This window comes from Camelus ferus, chromosome 9 (genome assembly GCF_009834535.1).
Source record: "Camelus ferus isolate YT-003-E chromosome 9, BCGSAC_Cfer_1.0, whole genome shotgun sequence".
Classification (NCBI taxonomy): Eukaryota; Metazoa; Chordata; class Mammalia; order Artiodactyla; family Camelidae; genus Camelus; species Camelus ferus.
The window spans coordinates 36,339,412-36,353,553 of record NC_045704.1 but is presented as its reverse complement, the minus strand read 5'-3'; the positions used below and the strand labels follow the sequence as shown (position 1 = coordinate 36,353,553).

At 53.8% G+C, this 14,142-nt stretch overlaps 1 protein-coding gene across 1 annotated transcript; it reads right to left on the bottom strand.

Moving 5' to 3' along the window:
• Positions 1 to 780: 780 nt before the first annotated feature.
• Positions 781 to 12,509, bottom strand: CX3CL1 (C-X3-C motif chemokine ligand 1). The gene is made up of 4 exons (XM_032486393.1): positions 11,840 to 12,509; positions 5,870 to 5,993; positions 3,500 to 3,953; positions 781 to 3,423 (listed from the first exon to the last, which is right to left on the bottom strand). Exons 1-4 carry the CDS (start codon positions 12,228 to 12,230, stop codon positions 2,887 to 2,889), a joined length of 1,506 nt encoding a protein of 501 aa, XP_032342284.1. The 5' UTR covers positions 12,231 to 12,509; the 3' UTR covers positions 781 to 2,886.
• Between the last annotated feature and the right edge of the window lie 1,633 nt (positions 12,510 to 14,142).

Below are 14,142 nucleotides of genomic sequence, written 5' to 3'. Positions count from 1 at the left end.
TTTAAATGTTGCCTCTAATTTTTAAAAACACCATGTAGACATTGAGCCTAAGATGCCTTTGATTACAAGACATTCTGATATTTAATAAGCTACTAATAAAGAACAAAAGGCCTGTCAATTAAACTACAACAAGCTATTGATTACAAGACAAATATCAATTCCAAAGATGTCACAATGTGAAAAAAAATGTGCATCTAAGAATCCATGAAATACTGTATATAATAATACTGCACCTTGTGCAGTTCCCAACCTACACAACTGTACAGAGCAGCTCTTATGATGCCATCCTGGGCCATTGGAGGACTTAGAAGCCACCAGGAGGTTTGTACTTGGGTCATATCTATGAACACCCAAGTCCCTTGAAGAGTAATCCCTCTTTGATCTTTATCTGGACCAGCAATGAGTCAAGGCAGCAAAGAGGAAAATGTGGCCCAATTTGCTCCTATGGGTCACTAGGTCACTAATGGTGATACCAAGGCCCCCAAAATGGTGGTTTAGTAGGCATGGTGGCAGAGATGGCTTCATAATGGATTTTGGTTCCTTCCAGGGACAGAAGCCACTAGGAGAAGTCTCACACCTGATTTTATATGTTGTCCAAGGTCACATAGCTGGGTAGATGCTGAACCCCCTTACCCCATTCCCAGTGCCCCTTCTCCTGCTGACTGTAAAAGTCCCTGCCCCTCTGCCCCAGGGGTCCCCAGTGCTGCCCCAGGAAGTCTTGGCCCCTCTCTTGTTCCATCCTCTCTGGTTGCTGAGCCTGCCCTAGGAAAAGCAACTTTATTTGATTCTCAACTTCTCTATTTTATTAGGAAAATACAAAATGGCACAGACATTGGTGATAGGGTTGGAAAAGCAAAAGGATCAACCAACCAACTCCTTCCAAAGTCCTCCCCAAATTGTCTTTGTCCCTGTCCTGCTTGGGGGAACTCACAAAGTCTGTGGAAGGGGGACTCACTGCCCCCAGCTGCTTCCTCACAGAGGGGAGCCCCACAGGTGCCCTCCTTCTTGAAGGCTCCCAGCCAAGAGGGGCCCAAAAAAGTGCATTCAGACCTGCAGTCCTTCTCTCTGAGCTGTCAGAGTGCCCCCAACTCTAGCCAGGCCCAAACATCCATGCCATGCCCTGCAGGGGGTTGCAGGAGGGCCAGGTGGGCAGGGCGATGCGGCCCCCTCTCTCTGTGGACCCAAGCTGTATGTGCTTTCTCTTAGCACTCGTCTGCAAAAAAGTGTCAGCCATACCTGGGGGAAGCCTAGGCCATGGGAGGCTCCTCTGGTGGGGGGCAAAGAACTCCTTCAGGGAAAATTAGAGGCAGATGGGGAGCTATGGCCCGGGACCCTGAGGGGTAAGACCTGCAAGTACAGCTCTGGCCGGGGGGTGCTGGCCCACCCAGCGAGACTCCGGCCCCATCCAGGCCTGCCCTTGTCATTGGCAGCCAAAAAGGGAACCCCAGACTTTATGTCCACAACTTCCCCTCCCCAGCCGGTCCCTCTGCACAGGAACCTCTGGTTTCCACGGTGGATTCTGATCTCATAGAAAACATCACGGAAATTCCTGGCCCTGCCTGTGGTAGGGGTGAAGGGGAGGGCAGGAGGTCTCGGAGTGCAGAGAACAGTGTATTTGGGAAGCAGGAAAGGTGGAAGGGGACCCAGGCCACATGAAAGAAAGAGCAAATGTCCCTAACGAAGGAGGGTGGCTGGTCCCTGCAGCTGCTCCCCGGCTCCTTTCCCGGAGCTTGCGGGCCTCCCCTCCTCCTTCATCCTGTCACTTGTTGCTTGCTGGGCTGTCTCAGTGTCCCTTTGAGCCAGGCAGACACAGGGAGGGGCTGTTCTCAAAGCCAGGGAGGTGCCTACAGAGTTGGTCTCTGCCCCTCAAGTGCCCCAGCCCAGTCCCCTCCCAGGGGGCCCTCAGTGCTGACTCCCGCAGTAGGGCAGGGCCTGCGCTACCAAATCTCTCCTTTGCAGGCCCACCAGGTCACAGCGTTGACCAACTTGCCAGTCTCATCAGTTGGTAGAGCTGGCTAAGGTGCTCTGCTGATGAAGGTTATACGACTGCGCCCAGGGTCTGGGGAAAGGGGTCTCTGGATCAGTGAGTGATGTCTACCAGAAGTATGGGTTATTGCCACATATTTGCCATCCCTCTTCACTTTTACAGATGGGAAACGAGGTACGAATGCCTTGGTGGGCCTGGGACTAGACCCGCAGCCTTCACGCTCATAGTCAATGTTCCTCCACCACATGGCACAGATTGAGGAGGGAAAAAAATCAGAGCCACCAGATAACTTCATCTTCCATTCTCATGATGTCTAACTGAGAGCAGATCCTCTGCTGGGAGCAGTCCCAGGAAACACACCACACTAGCCTCATGCAAGAAAAGATAGGCCCCCGGCTGGGGAGAAGGGGTCTGTACAAGGGGTCAGGGAGCTAGCACCACAGGTAGCTGGGGTGACTGGCAACCGCAGCCGGAGCCAAAAGACATGATCAAGTCTGAGGGAGGGGGCAGAAGGGGCCTGGCCTGAGGCTTGTTTATGAGATGGGATGACCATGGTACCCACAGGGGGACGGTGATCAGAGGAGCTGGGTGGTCAATGAAATAATTGTTCACTGGGGCTGGCATGGTGTCTAAGGGACCCTCTCTAAACAGCCAACAGCAGAGGGGAGTTTTCTGACTCGGGACATTGGAGTGAGTTGTGGAGGCCACCCTCTTTGTCTCCAGCAGGTCAGGAACGGCCAAGAGTGGCCTCCAGGAGCTGAGAACAGTCCAACCTGGAGGATCCCACCTCCCTGTTCCAATCATCCCAGCTCAGGCCAGGCCCTTGGGTGAGGGTGGGTGTGAAAATGGACAACCCCAGGAAGCTGAATCTAGCAACTGGACGCAGGCAGGTGGGCAGCTCACACTGGCACCAGGACATATGTGTTACTGCCACAGCTCCGGGGGACATAGCAAAGCCCATTTATCGTGTCCCCTGCCGTCTTGCGGGGGCAGCCCTGCAGTCTCTGGTAGGCAAACATGGCCAACCCCAGGCAGAACAGGAGACCAAGGAAGGCCAACAGCCCCACTGCCTGCCTCCGGGTGGCTGCCTGGGAGTCGGGAATGCCCAGCCTCTGGGGGTCTACTGTGGTGTGAATGGGCTCCTCGGCTCTGGGGGCCATGCTGCCCAACAGCAGGGGATCCATGCTGGGGGCCCCTTCAGAGGAGACAGGGACCACGAAGATGTCCGGCGTGCTGCCAGTCCCCACAAAAGCATCCATGGGAGTTGAAATGGGACCCATCTCGTTGGGCCCTAGAGAGTTCTCTGGAGTGGGGTACTGTGTCTTGATCCACACAGGTTGGCCTTCAGACCCGGTGTTGTTCTCCAGGGCTGCATGTGAAATAGTAGGGGCCTGGGTGGAGGAGGCCTGGGTGGAGGGGGCCTGGGTGGGGAGGGTCTGGGTGGCGGGGGTCTGGGTGGAGGGGGCCTGGGTGGGGGGGGCCTGGGTGGAGGGGGCCTGGGTGGGGGGGGGCCTGGGTGGAGGGGGCCTCAGAGGCTTTCTCCTTAGCCCAGAGGCCTGACCCAGGTTGGTAGGCAGTAGAACTCTGCCAAGACGTGGTGGTGGTGATGGCAGCCTCGTTGAAAAGTTCAGTTCTCTTGGGCCTTCCATCTGGAGCCTCTGATGTGGAGGGGGATCTGGTTCCCCTGGAATCAGCCACTCCTGTTGGCAGCTCTGGGGAAGTCTCGAAGGCCCTCTGTGCCTCCTGGCTACTGCTTTCACCTGTGACTTTGGTCTGGGAGACGGCAGACCTGTCCATTCCTCTGGTGGCTGGGGTGGTCGCGGGCTCACTCGTACCGATTTGCCTCTCAAATGTGCCGCCATTTTGAGCCGGAGCAGCAGTCTGGCGGTCTAGATACTCCATGGCTTTCTGGACCCATTCCTCCTTTGGGTCAGCACAGATTAATAGTCCCTTCACAGTTGTCAAGCTGCAAGGAAGGAAGATAGGGACCCAGATGCTCAGATGCCATACAGAGTAGGGGCACCATGCAAATGCTCCGCAGAGCTGGCTGGAAATCCTCCCCCCACCACTTATTAGCTGTGAGCTGTGAGCTTCTTCGCTGGAGCAGCTCAGCTTCTGGAACTTCTGTGTTCTCACCTGAGAACTGGAGAGAGAGACCTACCTTTCATAGGGTGACCAACCAACCCCCAAAAAACTGAGACTGAGGGGGATCTCAAGATGCAGGACTTTTTTGTGAAAACTCTGGCAAACTGGGACAAGTTGGTCACCCTACTTCTGTGTTATTGAATACAGTGAAAATGATGTAAAGCACCTGGCTCGGAGTAGATCAATGTTAGCAATAAAAACGTTCATAATAAAGTCATTAACATGAAAGGAGGGGGCTTTGGACAGTGAGTTTTCTGACTGGGAAGAGTCGTCACAGGTGTTCTCTGCTACCAGGTGTGTGACTGACATGCTTGGTGTTGGGTCCTCCTCACTGTGGAAAGGACTCAATGTCACAGCATCCTCTTCCTCCTCTCCCTCAGCTACAGGCTGCCCTCTGGACTGCCACGCTCTGCTCCTAGTGTGTGTCCTCAGGCTGCAAGTGCACCTAGGGACCTACAGCCCTATATATGGTGGCCCCGAGTGCCACCCAAATGTTGAACTTCCTTTGAAGCTGAGTGTGGTTGGTTCACGGCTGAGATCACAGCTCAGAGCTGGCCACAGCCTGTGCTAGGCATTTTGCCTGTTTAAAATTCACACCCATCCTGCAAGATGTCACACATACCCCCATTTTACAGATGAGAAAACTGAGGCTCAGAGAAGTCATGTAAATGTGCCTGGCTCCAGTATGCTGGGAAGCCCGAGAGGTGCAGAAAGCAAGTGTGACCCTGCAGGACCCTCAGGCGCAGTGCCACCCTGGTGCTGTCATCCCCTCTGTGGAGCGTCCTACTTCCCCTTCGCCTAGAAAACAGAAGCAAATATATGGGAGAATCTGGGGGAAGTGAATCTTGACAGGTCCCAGAGCAAGTTGGGCACTGGCACACTTGCCCCACTTCATAACAATCAATGGGAGGAACAACAGCTTCCTTTAGTGGAGCCTCTACTTTGAAGGCCCACTGGCCACTTCCTGTTGCCAGGCCTCCGGGTCTGGCTGGGTCTTGGCCGAGAGGCTGCTTCAGGACCCAGAAATAAGTCCTGGGGAAAGTCCTCAGGGCTGAGCGATTGGGTAATACCAAGAGGGACCCCAAGGAGCAAGCAGCCAACATGGCCAGGGGGCCCAACAGCCAGAGGGAAAGCTGGTTCGGCTTGACCCCTCCCCAAGGTCTCAGAGTGTTTTCTATTTCCGCCTCTGTCCAATGGAGATAATAATCTTGGCCTCTCCTATTGTCAGCTTCTTCCAGGAAGGGCACCCTGACAAGCACTTTAGTCTCATTATTTCCTTTCATCCTCCCAACTACCCACTTTACAAATAAGGAAACTAAAGTGCAGAGGGTAGGCGACGTGACCAGGGCCACCCAGTCTGGCAGTGGTGAAGCCAGGATTTATACCAGATCTGTTGGTGTCTGGAGCCTATACTTTCAGATCACCCTGCTTTACCTCCCCAGGAAACCTAACAGGTTCCAGTGCTACAGAAAACACCCTTTGGCCCAGGAGGAATTACCACCCTGCATGGCTGTTTCAGGCCATGGCCATTCAGGAAGTCACATCTCACCCTGGCCTTGTGGCACAGATACTAATGTCGGCAAAGGGGCTGGCAGGTCAGGGGCAGAAGGAGCATTTGCAGAGGCCCTTGGCCAGAAGCCCAGGTTGGGGTAAGAGGATGCGGAGATAGATTAGCAGAGGCCTGGGACAATCCCTGGGACCTGAAAGGAATGCAGAGGCCAGGAAGGCAGTACCTACATGATGGCACGTCTGTTGCATGATTCTTGATTTCGTTGGTACTGGACTAGACGATTCACGGGGATCTTCGAGGTGGTCATCTTGCTGCACTGGATGCTGCATTTATTCACACCACGTTGTTGTCCTGAGCCCACAGAGGCCCCCAGTCAGCAGGACTGTCCAAGGACATCTGGCTTCCCAGCCCCATGCCAGCTTGTCCCAGCCATACCACCCAAGCCAGAATGGATGCCCTGCAAATCCTTGACCTCAGCCCCCCATCCTCGGCCAAACCTCTCCAGGCCTCAGTTTCCCCACCTATAAAATAGGGACAACAACAGTATCTACCCTGTAGGTTGTAATAAGGATGAATAAAAATGAATTCTTACTTATAAAGCTCTAATGCCCTGTACGTCCTAAGTGTTTAATTTTAAAAATTAAATTGATGTAGTTGGTCTGTTGTACACCAGGGGAGGTTACCCAGGCAGCAAGTGATGGAACAGGCTCTACTGCCAGGCCTGGCTCCCCTCCCTTCTGGGCCCATGGCGCTGCCCTTCCCCCAACCCTGCCTTTGCCAGAGTCAGTCACCGGTTCACTATCACCCCCTCCCATGCACATCCCATTTCTTCCTCTCAGCCTGATCCATATTCGTGGATCTCGACCTCTGAGACACACCCAGACCTCTGTCCATCTACATCCCACGTGTAGACTCCATGACACATACACACATGTACACTCACAGCAACAAACACAATGGCACATATATGCTTCCCCCCAACAAAAACACATGAAGGCATACATGTAATCAGACACATACAGTAGATAATCAAAATTTTTAAATATGTAAGGACATATTTAGGGAAGGTGGTAGGGGAGAGGGTGTGCTGAGTAGGTGATCCTTTGTGCTGCCATCGTGAGCCAGGATGAGTTTGGAAGCAGTTGCCAAGAGGAACTGAATGGCCTTTTGGATTCCGAGGGCAAGCTGGGGGAGCAGGAGTAAGGAGGAGGAATAATGGTGGGCTTGTGCATAGGGTGGGGGCAGAGTGGGACCCTGCAGATGGCTGGGTCCCACATGGAGCCAGAGAGAAACTCCAGGACAGGATGAGGGTGACTCAACAGATGGTTGAGAAACCAAGTATTTCATACAAACATTCAAAGTGGTTTGCACTGCATTTCCACCTCCGCCTCACCCCCTAGAACCTCCACCAAAATTGGCTTGGTGAAAGCTCAAGAAGGACGTGCAGAAAAAGAGGAAGAGCCTAAGTTTCAGATCTGGGTCAAGGTCATTGGCTGAAGAAGCAAGACCCTGGCGGGTTTTGCAAAAATCTAGAGGCTAGGACTTCCAGGGCAGTGGAATCAAGAGAGCAAACTTATTTAGCTCTGAAGAGCTGAAGAGGCACCAGGCAACCCCAGGTTCAACCAAAATACACATTGCTTATGCACAAATACTTAGTGTATATGGACACATAGACCAAATGGGCTCCGCCTTCCCAAACAGAGGCGGGCGCACACACCTAGAATCTGCCACCCTTCCTCCCATCACTCGCCTTTCTCCTTGGCCCACCCTGCCTTGTGGGAAGGGGGTTCAGGGCTTGCAGGGCTGTGCTGGGCCATCAGGAGGCAGCACTAGAAGCTCCCGAGATGAGCAAGGGGGTTCCCCATAGCTGGTCCCTGAGTCACCAGCTGCCCTTTCTCTCTGAGGAACAGGATGTGAAAGACACCTTGCAGCCTTATCGCCCTCCTTCTCCCCCAGCGGGACCTCGAAATGACTCAGCTGCAGCCTCTCCAGGCCCTTGCTGAGGAGAGCCAGGAGCCAGCCCCCTGGCCGGGTCAGGCAGGTGTCTTCCGGGGGAATCCCCAGTGCCTCTGGCTGACTTGGAGCCCAGGAGGCTGCCCAGTGGGCAGGAGGGATAAGTAAGTAAGGTCAGGTCTAACTCTCCTTCCCAGGGTGGAGAAGGCCACTGCCCACCTCCAGGGCTTTAAAGAGCCACAAAGGCAACCTGTCCCCGAAGTCCTCATCCTCTGCCATGGTGCCTGAATGGCCTGGCCAGGCTCTGTTCTTGGTTCTGCCTGGGAAGGTTGTCTAACTAACCTAGGGGCTTTTCTTCTTAGAACTGAGGTTTTCTTTTCTATAACTGGAGATAATGCCTCCACCAGCCAGTCATCTATTATCTGTCATATGAGGGTCAGGACAGGGACCTCATCTGTCTTGGTGTCACAGTGTTTCCCAGCATCAAGCACAAGGTGGATAAAAATATTCATTGAATGAAATAATGTATCAATCTATTTATCCCTCCACCCACCTCCCCATCCATCTATCCATTCACCCATGTATCTGCCCCCGCTTGTCAATCCCCTACCCATTCCCTACCACCCACTTATCTCCCTTGCACCCATCCCTACTCACGCCATCCATCCACCTACCTGTGCCTAACTCACCCACCCACCACCTGTCCACCCGTTACACATCCTCCACCCCCTTCATCTACCCACCCACCCATCTCTCACCAGCCCACTTACACAACCTTCACCCATCCATCCATTCACCCATCCATTTCCTGACTCAGCCAACACTTGTTTGAATTACTTTTGAGTATATACAAAGACCCAGGCCCTCTCATCCTTAACCCTGAGCTCTTTCTCAAGAAGGTGCTGGTGCTGAGCTTAGAGAGAGCACTTCAATTCCAGTAAATGCGATCAGATCACCGTGTTTACTCAGTGGACCAACAAATGTTGACCTTCCTCTTGCCAGTTCCTGTGAGGTGTAGAGGGATGACCAAGGCCCATCTCTGCCTTCAGAAGTCTCCCAACCTGATGGCCAGCTAAAACACAACCACAAAGTACCAGAGCTTTTCTTAGTCGAGCACCTACTGTGTATTGGACCCTATGCTCAGCACACACACATATCTGCTCTCATTAATTTCCAACATCCCAGAAAAGACAATATTTTATCCCAATTTTAAATATGCAGAAGCTGAGGATCAGAGAGGTTAAATGACTTGCCCAAGGTCACATAGCTGCTTAGTGGCAGATCTGGTTTTCCTCCCAGCTCCTAAAGGTTTTCCTCCCACTGTTCTAGGCTGCCTTAAATGCCAGGTAGAAGGACCATGTTTCAGAACAGACCCCAAATGTGCTGGGGTTTACATGAGGGAAAAGACCCTTCCAACTGCAAGTGATCAGGGGAGGCTTCTTAGAGGACGTGTCCATTAGGCTGGTACTCAAGGACTATTTGGAGGATTACAGGCAGGAAAAGACAGGAATGTTCTGGGTCTCTGGGTCTTTGGATGATAGAGAGAGGGCTTGAGCCATTGCTAATCTGTGTGTCCTGGACAAGTCACTTAGGCTCTCTGAGCCTCCCTGTTCCCTCACCTGTAAAATGGACATAATACTGGCTTCACAGGGTGATTATGAAAATAAAGTTTTTAAAATAACTGGACCGTTAAAGCAGGGTTTCCTCAACAGCAAACACCACTGACATTTAGCGCACATACTTCTTTGTTGTGGGGGCTGTCCTGTGTACTGCAGGGTGTTTGGCATCATCCATCCCTGGCCTCCAAGCGCTAGATGCCTAGGTACCCCAACCAAAAACGCTGGCACATTTGGAACAACCACAAATGTCTCCAGAAATTGCCAAATGTCCCCTGGGGGCTAAATCCCACAACTGAGGACACTGCCCTAGAGACACCCACACGACTCCCTCCCCTGCCTACCTCAATGCCTCCTTCTTCCCTGACCCCTTACTTAAAATGTCAACACCCCCATCTTTTTTAAAATTGCAGTACTTTTTCCCTTCTAACAGACCAAATCATTCACTGATTTGAGTGTTGTCTGTCTTCTCCAGTTGATGTTCAGCACCCTGAGGGCTGGAATCTCTGGCAGTTTTATTCACTGATGTGGCCCCAGCACCTAGGTCAGTGCCTGGCACAGAGTAGGTGCTCACCTATTGAATGAATCAACAAAACGCACAAGCAAGCGCCTTGTGACATATAAAATTTTAGCCAACAGAGAAATAAAGGAATTTTTATTTAAATATGACAGGGGCCTGGATCTGACACTCTGGATTTATCCTCCTCTGCCTTCCCCATCCACCCCCACCGCTAATCAGAGGGGCAGACGACATCAGTTTAAGTCAGATTTTTTTTTCTCTCTCTCTTGCTGGGGCTTGAGTGGGAGTGGATGCGTCAGTGCTTGGGGAGAAAAATTCTCTGCTCTGACTTGTATCTGCAGGTTTGTTATATAAAGCAGAGGAGCTTCCCGCCTGACACAGCCCTGCAAACTCACATTTGGGAACTGACGCAGCCACCCTGCACCAGCCAGGGTGGTAGCCACAAAGCCCCCAGCCCCGCTCCAGGCCTCTCTGGATTGTGGACCACTCCCTAGTCCTACAGGGGCTCCCAGGGGGGCTCTCAGAGCCACAAATGTCCATGTGTATGAGGACCTCCAAAATGAGCCTGGCCAAATGCCCAGTCTTGTGGGAGCAGAAACTGAGGCTCAGAAGGGTTGAAATAATCTGAGTATCTCCCAGCAAAACCAGTGACCAAGGTTAGGGCAGGAACCTGATGATTTTGAAGCCTCAGGGTGCTGGTTAGAGCATCCAGAGTTCCCCCAGATCCCCTCTCCATCTCAGAATGGAAGCCCCCCCTACCCTGCCAGTTTAGTCTAAGTAATCCTCCTCCCACTTCCAAAACGCCCTCATAGGCATAGGAGCCTCACCACACAGGAGGCAAGAGCTATATTTAAAGGTGCAGTAGCTGGGACCAAAGAAGGCAAAACCCCACTGGGTCACGGCTATGGCAAAGCAACCTCCATCTGACTCCTTGTTTTCCAGTACTCACTATCCCTAAATACTTAGGGCTCAGGGTTCAAGCTCAGGAAGGAGGAAGGCCAGTGGCACTTGGCCCCCACCATACCCAACCATCTGCTCTCTGTCCCACTGGTGGGTTTTCACCACAAAGAGGGAGTCAGGGGACAGTTTGCTCCATGGACATGTCCTGGAAGCTGGAGACTGGTTCTCATTTCCCCAGACTGGCTGTGTGCCCTAAGCTAGGTTCCCAGCCTCTCTGAGCCTCAACCTGCCAGATAGCCTGGGTACCCACTGCAGATAGGGCTGACTCAAACGGTTCTTGGAGGCAGTGTGACCCACAGAAGTGGCGAGCATGCATCCACACCCTCTCCTGCCTCCATCCAGTCTTATCCTCTCCTGCCCTACTTGCTAACGGTGCATCCCCAGGCCCGTTTCTAAACCTTTTTGGGCCTCCATCTTTCTCATGTCAGGTGGGATGGGTACATCATGCCCTACCAGGTCTCAGGCTCCAGAAAGCAAGTGACTGGAGGTGCAAACATTTTCTAAGCTATGCTTGGAGGAGAAAGACACTATCATAGGGGAGGCAAAGGCAGAGGGATCGGGGCTACAGACCAGAGCAACAGTGACGAGCACAGTTCATGATCTGCAATGACCTTGACCTCCACAGGTCCTGGGTCCCCTACTCCTGGAGAGGACTTGAAATTACGGCAGGAGAAAGTCCCAACAGTGGCCTGGCCCAGGGCCAAGCTGAGACTCAGGAGCTGAGGCTGAGGGTTATATATTAACCCCAGACAGGGAGATCCAGCCCTGGCTACCAGGGCTCCCACCCAAGTGCCCACTAAGAGCCTCCTCAGGCCTCCCACAACCCCCACCCTTCTAGCACCCGCATACCTGGCACCTTGTGCTGCCCACACCACCTCTGCGTTGCCATGTGGTCCCCACCTTGCTCACTGGGCCAGGTAGGGACAGTCTCTGGAGACTGGAAATCCTTCCAGCAGGAAGAGCAGCCCTGTGTCCAGGACTTCGACCCAGGAGGTGCCCAGGCCACTCTGGCACACCCGCCATGAGGGGACAGCCATGGACCTCAGCCTTACCGGGGCAGAATCTGGGGGCCCTGATGTCAGGCATAAGGGATATAAGTGGGGCTGGGGGCCCCCCACCCTGCTGATGCTTGAGTCCACCCCACTCACCGGCCAGCAGCATGGTCAGATGGCAGAAGGCAGCCAAGCGGAGCAACCATGAGAGAGGTGGAAGAGCCATGGCCGAGGACAGATGGGAGTCCGGGGTTGGAGGGTGGCAGAGAAGGCGGCAGGGGCCCTCGTTGAAGCTCAGAGCTGTCTGCTCGCTGCCTGAGCTCTGCTGGGATTTATAATGGGGCTCCGCTGCCTCTGACTCTCTCTGCCTCCGCCTCCGCCTCCCGGCCCCCCGTCCCCCGCAGGCAGCAGGCAGGAAGGCGGTGGGAGGGGAGAGGAAGGGAGCCTGTGTGCAGCGACTGGATTCCTCAAGATGTTGCCAAGGAACGGAGCCAGCTCCCTGGCTCTGGGTGAGGGTTTGTGCAGGGGTACTGGACTGGCTTCTCATGCAGGAACCTGCTCAGAAAACTGGACCAGCCTGCTAGGGTTCAAAGGGCCTCCCCTCCTCCCATCTGCCAAGCCACTTTCCTACTGGGAGTGGACACATGCCCTAGAGTCTGGCCTGGGGCCCTAGATCCTAAGTGGGCAATGAACAAAAGGACAGAGGACTAGAGAGTGCTGGCTGCAGGCAAGCCAGGAGGACTCAGGGCCCTCCCCCCACCCCGGTCTGGTCTGACAAACTCTCCCTTGGTCTGGTCTTTGCTCTCCCACACCAGGAAGGATCCCCAACATTTACCTCTTAAAGCCCCAGCTCCTGGGGGAACTTTTTCATTAGCATATTCCCCATGCTCCGCATGGAGCATGACAAAAAGTAGGGGCTTATTAATACAGCAAATGCCTGCTGAAAGAATGATCCTTCCCAACTTCATAGGGACTGATGGGGAACTGAAGCCCAGACAGCAGACAGAATCATGCCAAGTCACAGAGGGCATCAGAGCAGAGAACCCACCTCCCGCTGCCACAGAGAAGAGTAGGCATGAGCAGGGCGTGGGCAGTTCAGGACACAGAAAAGAGCCCCAGCCTCACTGCCTCCAGCCCTTCTACCTCTCCTTTCCTCATTTACACCCACTCCCATCACCAGCTCTGGCCCCCCGTGAGCCCACAGGAACAACACAGCTGCCGGCCTCACCCCGGGTAACTCAGGCCTCTAGGCTGGTCCTTAACTTGGCAGCATTCCTTGGAGAAGTCCTGCACCCCTTGGGGCCTCAGTGCTCCAACTGTACAAGGAGAGAGTTGGGCTAATCCACTGGTGGGAGAGCTTGGCAGCTCTGACTTACAGGTTCTCTCCCCATTAGAGGCGGTGACAACAGGACCAGGCACAAGCAGCCATCAGCTCTCACCAAACTGGTACAAACACTTACTGGTATAAATGGGTGCAGCACAGCTGCCTTAGTGGCTGCCTTCCCTGCAGGCAGAGGCAATAATCCCTGAGATTCTAGAGGAGCCTCGCAGGAGCCTAGCCCAGTCTGGGGCCAGGCATTAACTGTGAACCCACTCCCACTTAGGCATCTCTGGGCTGCCAGCCAGAGCAAAACCAGTTTGTCTGTGACAAACTGTCTGCGGCAGGCACTGGAGCCAGCTGGTCCAGGCGGGGCTGGGCAGAGGGATCACACCTCCCAAGGCCAGGGCATCTCCCTCTCACCCAGGCACAGTCAAGCTGCGCAGGGTGTGGAGCTAGGAGGCCTGACCCTCCATGACAGGGAGGAGCGCCCCGGCACAGGCCAATGTCCACTTGAGCTCTGAGAACCCGTCCCAGCCCATGCAGGTATGACACTAGTGACCTTCACATTTCTACTGCCCAACCCCTCAGTTTACAGCTGGGGAAACTGAGGCTCAGAGAGGGGCAAGAAGTGATGAAAACCGAGATCCAAAGGCTCCTTCTGTTTTGCCATGTAGGAGCAGACGAGGAAGAGGGAGAGGAGGTGGGGAGGAGGAAGAGAGGGAGAAGGGGGAGGGCAGGAGGAGGGGGACAGGTGCAGGGAGAAGGGAGAGCAGAGAGGAGTCAGGGAGGGGCAGGGGGCAAGTCCTGGGAAGCCCCGCACTTCATAAAGGACAAGAGCCAGGTTAGGCCAAGTATTTGGGGGTAGCGACCCTTGTTTCCTTGGCCCCAGACTATGCTTCAAAGAAGCATTTAGACAGCAAAGGCTTTGGGATCCGATGACCTTGGCTCTGGCACTATCTCTGTGTGATCTTGGGCGGCTTCCCTGTCTCTCTGAGTTTACACTTACTCTGTGACAGGCTTTGTATGACTACTTTAGGAAATCCTGATGCCGAAACCAGGGTGTAAGCAAAACACCATTATCACAGTCCATTGTATGGATGGGGAAACTGAGGCAGGTAGAAGTTAAGGAATTTTCTGA